General features: G+C 30.0%; 1 protein-coding gene across 1 annotated transcript in view; it reads left to right on the top strand.

Moving 5' to 3' along the window:
* Window positions 1-2,967: 2,967 nt before the first annotated feature.
* The window catches only part of LOC111634217 (glutamate receptor ionotropic, kainate 4-like), a 25,383-nt gene continuing 16,816 nt past the window's right edge, over window positions 2,968-11,534 (top strand). Inside the window, exons 1-7 of the mRNA XM_023378939.1 lie at window positions 2,968-3,064; window positions 3,829-3,875; window positions 3,943-4,040; window positions 4,566-4,656; window positions 5,471-5,495; window positions 5,571-5,629; window positions 5,696-5,843. Of these exons, the coding sequence (XP_023234707.1) occupies window positions 3,004-3,064; window positions 3,829-3,875; window positions 3,943-4,040; window positions 4,566-4,656; window positions 5,471-5,495; window positions 5,571-5,629; window positions 5,696-5,843 (529 nt within the window). The 5' untranslated portion in view covers window positions 2,968-3,003. The remainder of the gene's footprint in view (window positions 3,065-3,828; window positions 3,876-3,942; window positions 4,041-4,565; window positions 4,657-5,470; window positions 5,496-5,570; window positions 5,630-5,695; window positions 5,844-11,534) is intronic.

The raw sequence follows: 11,534 nt of genomic DNA, 5'->3' as shown, positions 1-11,534 counted from the left end.
TCGATGTTAAGCCTAACAAAAATTTTTTAAAATAGTAATCGTCGCTATTGTATCGTTAAAAATTAGAAAATTAAGCCTCGTTTAAATACTGGCTCCCTTTCATCGTCGAATGAGTGTTGCCAGCTAAAACACGTAAAAATAATATTAAAGTAGCCAAGACATAGCCAAATATTGTAGCGCCACATCACTAGCGGACAATTTAAATTTGCGGACTAGGACAGTCGTTTAACCGAGGTGTCGGTTAATCGGAGTTCGGATAATCGAGACTCTACTGTATTAACATCTTTAGTTTTAAATACAATATTTTTCGATACATTTTATTTTAAAAATTTATATAAAAAACAAATAATATATATCAGAACTCATATTTAAACTTGATAATTTGTAACTTTTTATCAAAATTTAATTAATTAACATTGTTTTGCTGTCAATGACCCGAAAGACATAGAATATTGTTCTGTACAACTCTATACAGTATTTATTCATGTATGTTTATTTATTCTGAAATTATGGCACATTATATCAAACATCTGGTTGAAATTAAATGTTTATTATGCTATCAACTAATATAATGAACTAATATACTTTATTCACTTCATACGTACAAGAATATAAATTTTTGTGATAAACGTATGATTTTCCAGTAGTAACACATGTAACATTTGCTGATATTTTAAATTAAAATAAAAAATAGAAAATATATATAAAATGTCAGAACCGAATATCACAACTTGAATATTTATAACAAGTTGACTTATTATATCTAAATAAACTTATTATAGTAATATTATTGCAGAAATATGCTAAAAGTGAAATAAAAAAAAAACTATCAGAAAAAATAAATTAAGAAAAAAAAGTATTAATTAAAATTTTTTAAGTCAACAAAACACCACCTAAGAGATAAATATGTAAAACGAATAATAGACAAGATAGTGTCATCAAGTGCTGACATCTGTTGTCGATAAATTTTATAAAAATTAATTTTTACTGGGGTAACGATGAATCGGTACCCTCGAAGTTTTGCTTAACAATTGATGGTACCGATCGATCACTACTTTTGGTGGCAATGGTCACGTAAAAATTGGTACTTTACCTTATCCAACGACATACCTTGTTTTTAATTCTCAGCTTGGCTTCGATCACTCCACAATCTGCCAAATCTCTATCAGAAAAATTGAAATTCTACAAATGTTCTCAATCTACCACAGAAACATTTAAAAAATTAAAGATGATGAACTGTAACAATAAATAAATGTTAGCGCCTTATATTTAAAAAGTTGAAAGATACTGTAAGTAAATATTACTATCTGAAATAAAAATAAACTTGTAGAAATTCTATGTATTTATAGGTATATAGAGCAATTTAACAGCAATATTATTTTAAGTGTACACTTAAATGTAAAAATTTTTTTGCACGATATCACTCAAGGCCATGCTCATAACCCTTGGACCAATCATTAGTTCCTACCAAGATTTTCTAATTAAAAAACTGAAACTCCTAAATACAATGTCTCCAAAGATCATATTTACAATGTAGACAATGACTTAAAACACAAGCATACGCATTTATTTTATACTATTTGGGACCAACCACTCAGATATTACTCATCTAAATGAGGTATTTATTCCAGAAATACATAACGAATATTTTCTCTCTGTAAAAATCAGATAGCCATAAGTATTGATAATATCTCCTCTTAGAATCAGACCCTCGAAAATATACGTTTTATTTTCTAGAATATAACTCACTGTACTGCTTTACCTAAATTTTAAAATATATTCCTCCAATTGTATCCAACATATACGTTTCTCTATCTTGCAAACATCTACAAAAACGATCAGAAAACCTATTGCACAGTAAGCCTTTGTGAGTTATGTTTAAATCTTTTAAATTTGTAATTACACTTGTCAATTGACTATAGTCTTCCGATTGGATCCTCTGTCTTTGACATCTAGAAAGGCAATCCTTTGACTAAATGTCATCGTAATCAATACTGTATTTTTGATATAAATAAAATACTTAAAACAACTACAAATACTTGTATGCATATATTCAGATGCGTAAAATGAAGCCTTTTTAACGAGTCTGCTGAGACATCTGTGTTCATGGGCTGATGTTTTTCATAAACGACAGCATCTTCTTTTTGCTTATCTTATGTTCTTTGTTGCAACTATCATTCCATCTGCATTGAATAGGTGAAAGCGACATCTTTAGCTAGTTAGTATGATACTTTCTTTCACAATAACTGTCAGACTTATTCCATCTTCCATGTTTAGAAATATGCAAACATGATACAAAACTACACACTAAAATATTTCTATAATAATTTCATTACCATATTTCTCATTAAAGTGAGAAATGCTGTTTTTGTGTTTTCTGCTTTCTATAAACCTTTTATTCTATAAACCTTATTTAAATTGAGTGGACTAACAACAATTCAAATAAGTTTAAAATTCTGAAATGTGTATAATAAACTCAGTGTGTGTTAGATATGTTCCACGTGTAAAGCTCACCAGTGGAAAAGTAGATAAATCTAGTGAACAGTGATAGTTGTTCGAGGGCTCGCGCTTCATTAATGTGTTAACCATTCGGAGTTCTAGACTTTTGCTCCACACATCTCGACATATGAGAGATGGGAAAAATCAAGTTTCTTGTGAAAAGTTCTGCTGGAGACATCCTATGTTGGCAGAGTGCCCAAATGTTGGGTTGTCTTAGTTCTTCGATAAATTTAATTTTTGAAAATTTACTTCTATAAAATTTCTATGAAACTTAATTAACTTTGTAATTAAATTTTATAGAAATTCAATTTCGTTTGCGTGATCTGACTAAAATTAAAATGAAAAATTTAATTAAATTGATTATTTCAAAATGAATATAATTAACAATTGTCACGAACATATGTTAGTTCCGCTTAATTTTTGAATATATTATTATATAAGAATTGCGCATTTTATTTGTTGCCAAGTGTTAAGAGTGTGTACAGCTAAAGCTTCTATACTAAAATGCGTAAATTTGAGTTGTTTCTAATATATTCGGGTTTTATTGCATTTTATGCAGCAAATGGTAATTATCAAATTTACTATTCACTTAATGTACATATATTTAAATGTAGTTTTTAAAAATTTTTACTAATTTGCTTACACATACGTATTTTTATTTTAAATTTAATGAGTACATTATTAAAAATTGGATGAGCGTGGCATAAAGAACCTCTAAACGCTGTACAAATTAATTACACTAATAATTCAATTTGTCAAAAAACAAAATATAAATAGTTTGTCTTTCCCATACGAAATAAATTGTTGTCTTTTTGTATATCTTAAAATATTTTCTGCATGATTAATCGAAAAAATGTTGTCAGCAATGTAACGCATAAACGAACTGTCTCATAATAGAATCTTGTATCAGATGCTGGAAATATGTATATTAAAATACGTGAAAAATACCTGAAAAACTCCACATGGACAGACCATTGGTGAGACACAAATCCATGACCAAAAGTGTTTTGCAGTTTTTTTCTTTTTGAATTAGTCTGAAGATTTCATCTGGTTTACGGGTTATTTTCTTACGGGTTGATCCGGGTTTTCATCTCGTGACAAATGAAAATTAGTTTCCCATGTTTCTTATCCATGGGGAGATGCCAAGTAGGCATTTTTCCCCATGAAAGATCGCCAATAATTTGCATTGCCTTATTCAATCGATTCGGTCTAATTCTAGTTTATTTTGGATAAATATCAGAAACAAGTGTATTTGCGAATTATATATTTGAATAATTTTATTTTAAAACTTATGTATATGTATTTTATTACTATTATTATTTCATTTAGCCGAAAATGAAACAGATAAATTACCCTGGAAAATTGCAGGAATTCAGGTAGTATCTAATTTATAAAATAAAACTTTATAAATGAAATAAATAATAAAGTTTAAATATCTTACAGCTCGAATACGTAATAAAACTTGACGATAGTCAAGAACATATTGTTTCTGGTTTTCATTTTGAACTGTTTAAAATTCTGCAAGAAAGATTAAAATTCACGTAAGTTCATATTTTATTTCAATTCATAAAAGATCAATATGTTTTCAAAAAATATTTCCAAACAACTATATTCCAAGAGACCAATATTAATCGTTTCAAAATAAAATTTAGGCCAACTAGTAGCCAAACGGTTTCAAACCACTGGATGAGTTAAAAGTCCTGTTTACTTTTCATTCCAAAATCACTGAAAATATATTAATTTTTGTTATTGCAATTACAAAGGATGTTTTTCCATTGACATTATAAATGATTTTCATAATTCTTTATGCCCTTCAATGTATTACTGCTGATGGCACATACTTTATACATGTACTTAAATAATGTGTTCTTTTGACAGTTATTTTTACATTTAATTAAATCCTGACACTCCTTTAATTTGTATCATGTAAATTAATATATCTTCAGTACTTTTCAAATGTAAAAGGCTCAAGGGATATTTGATTCACTCTCCATTTATTTTTTTCATTTTTAGGAATATTTACAAATGAAACGATTTCTAAATTTTTCTTTTGTTTGTTTTATCAGGTATAAAATAGTAAAACCAATTCCAAAGACTTTCGGCGGAAGAGACAAAAATGGTTCTGCAATAGGAATGTACGGACAACTCATAAATAATGTATGTTGTTAATTATAGTTACTTTATTCTTTTTTATAATTAAATCTCACGAATTGTCCTATTCTACATATTAATTAACTGATGGAACTGAAGTTGTTAATACAGTATTTACTTACTAAGTACAGTACTTATCAAAATACATTAAATAAAAATGCATACAGCTTTAAAAACAACAAATGTTAAAAATTCTGCAGCTTTTCAGCATGACAATTCATGCAAAATTTTAACTTATTTCGGTTAATGAAGTATAATTGCTTATTTCAAAATTACGTGTACCTTGAACATTACGAAAACTTTCGCGTTGTGTCAAATATGTGCTATACAGTACATGAAAATTTTTTAAAAAATATGATTTTTTGAACATGCGATATTATGATAATAGCGTTTTTAAAGTGAATTAGAAATATAAGGTGGATTATAAAATCTAGGCGTTAGCTATTTAATATAGCTTAAACTTCTGTCCTGTTTATAGTTAATCGTATAGGTAAAGCGGTTATCGCTTTAATCTACCGATTTGGGAAAACCGAATTCGAAACCGAGATATAAACAAAACCCGGAAGTCTTAATGTATGTGTCATATGTCCATCCTCATTACTTGGCATTCACAGTTTGGTTCGATCAAATCTTGGCTTTATAAAACAGCTTTTTTAAGTTCCCACAAGATAAAGGATGCAATAGTTTCCTTACCATTCAGCAAGCAAATGGCCATTGCTAATTTGTTATATCCATATGAAAAGTCAGTACTAGACTATGGTACATGGTTTAAATGTAAGTTTTGTAATGAACTCAATATTATAAATCTTTTATTTTATAGGAAGCGGAATTTGCCTACGTTCCAAGTATCGTTATTTATGAATTTTTTAGAATTTTGCATTATTCTTCTCATGTTACCTTCAACAATTTCTTGTTTATAGTCAAGACTCCTGCACAAAATCCCAACTGGAAATCCATTATTAATTCATTTTCATATGAGGTATGATACGTTTTCTTTCTTTATATGACACAAAATAAAAATTTTAGACTGCGTTTCTTCAAGTAGATTTGGATGATATTAATTGCATCCATAATCGTATTCGGATTGATTTTGCATCGAGTAATAAACACAAATTTTTCTGAGAGTCGGGCTCATGAAACATGGTCGAGAGGAAAGACGTTTTGGTTCTTATTCGGGTCTTCTGCAAATCAAGGTAAAAATTTAGAAATGTTGCATAAAATATTGTAAATTTAAATACATTTTTTGTGTATTGAGCTTTAACTGAATTATTCTAAGAACTTAAAGAGAAAAAACCTATTTCAGCAGCAATTTTTTAATTTTATCTAACGCTTTCAACTATCTGTGTAACAATTGTCCAGATCCAACATTTTGAATAGAATTTTTTAACGTTTATATATTACCTTCTAAACAGGAATTATTTAAATACATAGAATTGGTTAATTGAAAATAGCAGTAAATGTGTACAACACTTCCGAAGGTATACAGAATAAAATAAATAAATAAGTATGCTTAAAAATAAAATGAAAAATAAAAGTGCACATTAGTAAGCAGAAATATACTGACCTTTACACATACAAAAGTAATCAAGAAAATCTTCTAAGCTGGTAAATCTGCTGCCGTTAATTGAATGGGTAAAAATTAGGTCACCGGGTATATATAGGTTTCTTGGTTTTGCTAAAGCCCACAAAACAGGACACCAGTTACGACCGGTAGTAGAGAAATGTGCTTTGCTGACATATATTAGAAAAATACATATACAATCTAATAAAGGACCGACGGTTATACACAGCTTTCAGCGTTACTAACCTAGTCCATTTGGCAAAGAAACTAAGGCAGTAGTCTTAACAGATGATGAATACATATATCAGAACTTATACCCTTCAATTAAACTACAACCTTGTCATGATAGTTTACATAAGCAATTAAGTAGAAGCGTACAAGGGCAGAGCATTCAGGCCATCCATGTCCAAACTTTGAAAGAGATAGTACAATTAATATGCTGCACATTTTTCTTTCAATTTTAGGGCGAAGTATACATGCAAAAAGGTGTCATAATGGGTAGTCTTAGGGCAGGATTACTTTGCGAGCTTGTGCTAAGTATGGAGAGTACCCTGATTCCAAAAATCCAAATAACATTTGACTATAAAAACGTTTCGTCGATGATATATTAATCATATTGAACAAAAACCAAACGTACAGCAGTTTGTGAACACCTTCAATAATAATTCGTATGAATTGATAATAACCTTAGGCCAATTGAGTAATGTGAGAACACATTTCCTCGATTTAAGCATCACCCTACTGAATGTCGAAATCCATACAATTTTTTATCTTAAACATACCAATCACGCAATATACTACATACCTAGCTGTTCAAATGATTCGCCCAAATATAAAATAGCAGCATTTAAGACCCTAATGAAAAGAGTATATACCCACATCACAGACATAAGGGGCAGCACTAAAAAATTGAACAGAATCAAAAGCATCGCTGCTGCGCACGGGTACAGCCATACCATGGTTAATTGTTAATTACCACATACAGCACTTAGATATTGCAGGAAACCCAAACACATTCTGTTTGTAATATTTCCTGTTACATATAATAAATTACAGGTAGGCCTCCTACAACGCGGTACCTTTACAACGCGTTTTCGCTCTAACGCAGTTGGAAAAATGCGGAAATTTTCTTACAACAAGGTACTTTTACAACGCGGTTTACGGTATTTAGAAACAAATTATCTTCACATAACAGAAAAATCGCAACGGATCACGTGATACAAGCCGCAGTTTGGCATACAGAGCTAAAAGTCTTTGAAAGCAGCTGTTTGTAAACGTTGGCGTTTATTCCCTTGAAAGTTTCAAGGGAAAACCGGTTTCTAGACAGATGTGCATCAATTACCGTAAACACTCAAATATATCACTAAATTTTCGATCATTTATACTCTTTCAATAAGTGGGGACTGCAAAATGGTCCAAAATACAGAATAAACTTCTATTGGGTATATATTTTTAACAACATAGTGAAAGGAAGTTATTTTTTGCGATTTTTACTGTACACAAAACTGATTGAAAAAATTTTAGCCATACCAATGCCGAATGAAAACAAAGGACCGTCGTTAAAAAAGAAATTTATAAATCTTCAAACAAAGATAGAAATTTTGGATNTTAATCATTTTTACATTACTTCTTATGGGAAAGGTTGGTTTGGTATACGTCCAATTCGGTATAAATCCAAACATCGGGAACAGATTAAGGTCGTATACCGAGGTTCCACTGTATAAACAATATTTGCGCTGTTTGCAATTAAATTTAGAAAATCAGTCCATAATTGTTTGTTCTCTACCGTAAATTTTATTTCATTTTGAAAGAAAAAATTGTCAATTGAGATTACTTCTCTTGTATAACATTTGTATAGTGTCGTAGGTCTCCCTCATTTTTAATTTTTCGCTTCTTGTTCTTTTGAATTAAGTCGTGTAGAATAGAAATAGAATGAAAAGTGGAGCTGACTATTCCTAAAATAATCTGAGCCATCCTGAAGCTACAGATGACGTAAATAATTTAATTTAATTTAAAATAATTTAATTTAATTTAGAGTGTAAACTTACTGTAATTAGTTTTTCGAAGAACTTTTTTATTGACTTCATCATGCCACGAAAATCGAAGTACAGTAAGACCCGCTTCACGAGGGCTTAGAAAATTTTTAGGAATTAGGACAGTTTTTGTCTATTGATGGTGTAAAATGCTTCGGACTAATTTATAAAACTAAGAATTAAAAAGAGTTGCTTGTTGTTTCAGCACTAAGTGAGTCTCCTAATTCAATGGATCGGTTTGGTGGTGTTTCACGTTTTTAAAAAGTTTGCTTTAGTACTTCTTAAAATTAATGTCAAAAATAGTTCTATTCTTTTGTGTAACATTCTATTGTAAGTTTTTGGCGGTACAGTAAGTCTGATTCTTATGTAAACGTCTTTTTATTCTTTTCTTTATGATACAATTTTAATATGGAAATTATAACCTCGTTTGACTAATCATTAGATACAACATAAGCAAATAACTAGAATTTAACTATTTTTGAATTTAATAACACTTAATGCAATTTTCAGTACTAAATGAAATTTATTCTAATAGTGACCTTATAATTAATTTTATGTACATAGTATAGCGTAAATTGATGGAAAATAAATAATTAAATATTAACACATAATCAAAACTTTCAATAAATTTACTGCTGGAAATATCAATTTTGATTAGAAGTAATGGAAAGATCTTTGGTTGTAGCACTTGAAGTATCATATAATGAACATTATATTCAATATATTTATTCAAGTTTTACTTATTGACATGAAATGTAAGATTCCAAGGATTAACTTTACTATTATAGATTGTTTTAATAGTATTACGCTAACTTATACATTTCTATTATTACACTATTTTGATAAATTAATACCCATGTATCGATTGAGAGTTATTATTAAATGTCATTCCAATGTATCGTTGTCTTTCATTCTTTATATTATTTTAACACGGTAGTACAAATTGTTCAATACTTCTTTTTCAATAACCAATAAAGTATCAAATACTTCACAACCTAACCTATCTACGCAGAGGGTCCAAAAGCTCCCTTCATGTTGGTCGAAGTATCTGTGTCTTTCTCAAAACTGACATATTTTGCTCAAAATATGTTAAAAGGTACAGACATTTTCCACATACCTCCATCTATCAAGCTGAAGATGTTGACTATCAAGCTGTTCAGTAAGCCAATTCACTACCAAACAAAACTCTGTCTATGAACATTTACAATGATTCTCGGTCTGTCATAAAACTTCTATTAAATCCCAATTGCAATAGCAATAATATCACATATATCCAGCACCATATTAAAAATCTTGTAAATAAGATAACTATTATATATTTTTCTGGCCATACTGTCATACTTAGAAATGAAAACAGTGGGGTGTGGCTGTGTCTGCATGGCTGTGTGTTTTACGTTTTATATACATGCCATAATCATTCTTTAACAGTAAGAAGTCTTTCGGATCTCCATGTTTTTTTACGTTTCCGGCACGGCTTCACTCTATCATATGGTGTTTTATGGGTATCACTGGATTGCTCTTGAGAAGCCCTTTCTAACCGAATACGATATCTATATTTTGATATGGCTTTTTGCCGAGTATAGGGCAACATTGTATTAATTTTTCTTAATTTTAAATTTAACACTATAAATATTCACCATATCTATTCCACACTAATGTTTTGTGTATGCAATCGATAAACATTTACAAGAGCTGTAAATTAAAAGTGTAACGACTGTCATAGCTTCTCTGAGTAAAAATTTATACTAAACAGAAAGTATGTGACACGGCAAAACAACCTTAAAATGGCGGCACTTTCCCCTCTGCTGCACGAGATGTGTCACAGTCCTCACTTAACGTAATGAATTCTTAAATCCTTTAACTATCGAATGATGTAATTAAATTTTTGATGTAGATGATAGATTTGTATCTCAATGCCAAACTGTATCCCCCTGATTTTGTTATCATCAGTTTTCTGGATTGCCTCCCATTGTGGAAGCAAATTTAAAGACGTATTCACGTCAAAAGTTGACTTAGAGGCTATGTCAGCTGCAAAGGACTCTCTGACTTGGACTACACTCACATCCCTCTCTCACGTAGCAGCCATAAATATTATATTCATGAGAACGCTATGCAAAAGCGGAATGAACAATGGTTGAGCAGTAAAACTGGTAGAATAACAAAACTTTATTTTTTTGTCCACTCATTAAGGTTGTTCAGAAGTTAGTGTTTAATGCTTTTTACAATTATGTTCAAATCACATGGAAGAAAAGACTATTTATAATTTCTAGTTTTACATTTTTGTTTTCACTAAAAGCCAAATACTAATTTTATATTTACTTTTTGTATCATGTATTTTAGTTTATGTATTCTTAGTGTAATACACCGATAGTACTGGTGCATTTATTCTAATATTAAAACAAAGAGAGAGAAAAAATCATCACACTGCCTTTTTCCCATGAAAAGACGTGTAGAGCATCAGTCTACTAGCGTTATTATTTTATCAAGTCACATGAGACAGCTTTAATACAACGAGCATTCTTAATAGAAACCACTAAATTGAAGACAAATTCAAAACTTCATTATTCAATGATATCAAAAAATAAAAATAAAAATATTACGTAAGACAAGATTTATTATTCCCAACCTCTGAGTAAGTAATTGTAAGAAATTGTCGATCCCCACCCACCTTAAAATACCTTATTTAATTTATGGACAGCCCCAAAGTAATATAGGTCAGTCATGCGATATTATTTTAAAAATTCACCAAAAATCAAATATCATTATATTTATATGAAAAAATCACATACATTTACAGTAGAGCCTCGATTATTCGACTCAATTGGGGACAGGGTTTGGTTGGATAATTGAAAAGTCGGATAACCGAAAAGTGTGAAAAAATCCATTATTAGTGTAGTATATTATTATATCCCACGTAATTAGTATATTAGCATATCGCTATTAACCTACTTCACGTTGAATTTTCTTCAATGTTAAGCCTAACAAAAATTTTTTAAAATAGTAATCGTCGCTATTGTATCGTTAAAAATTAGAAAATTAAGCCTCGTTTAAATACTGGCTCCCTTTCATGGTCGAATGAGTGTTGCCAGCTAAAACACGTAAAAATAATATTAAAGTAGCCAAGACATAGCCAAATATTGTAGCGCCACATCACTAGCGGACAATTTAAATTTGCGGACTAGGACAGTCGTTTAACCGAGGTGTCGGTTAATCGGAGTTCGGATAATCGAGACTCTACTGTATTAACATCTTTAGTTTTAAATACAATAGTACAGTAAGACCCGCTTCAC

The sequence above is a fragment of the Centruroides sculpturatus genome, unplaced genomic scaffold (genome assembly GCF_000671375.1).
Source record: "Centruroides sculpturatus isolate CEXI.00-Female unplaced genomic scaffold, Cexi_2.0 scaffold740, whole genome shotgun sequence".
Classification (NCBI taxonomy): domain Eukaryota; kingdom Metazoa; phylum Arthropoda; class Arachnida; order Scorpiones; family Buthidae; genus Centruroides; species Centruroides sculpturatus.
This window is presented reverse-complemented; position numbering and strand designations above follow the sequence as displayed.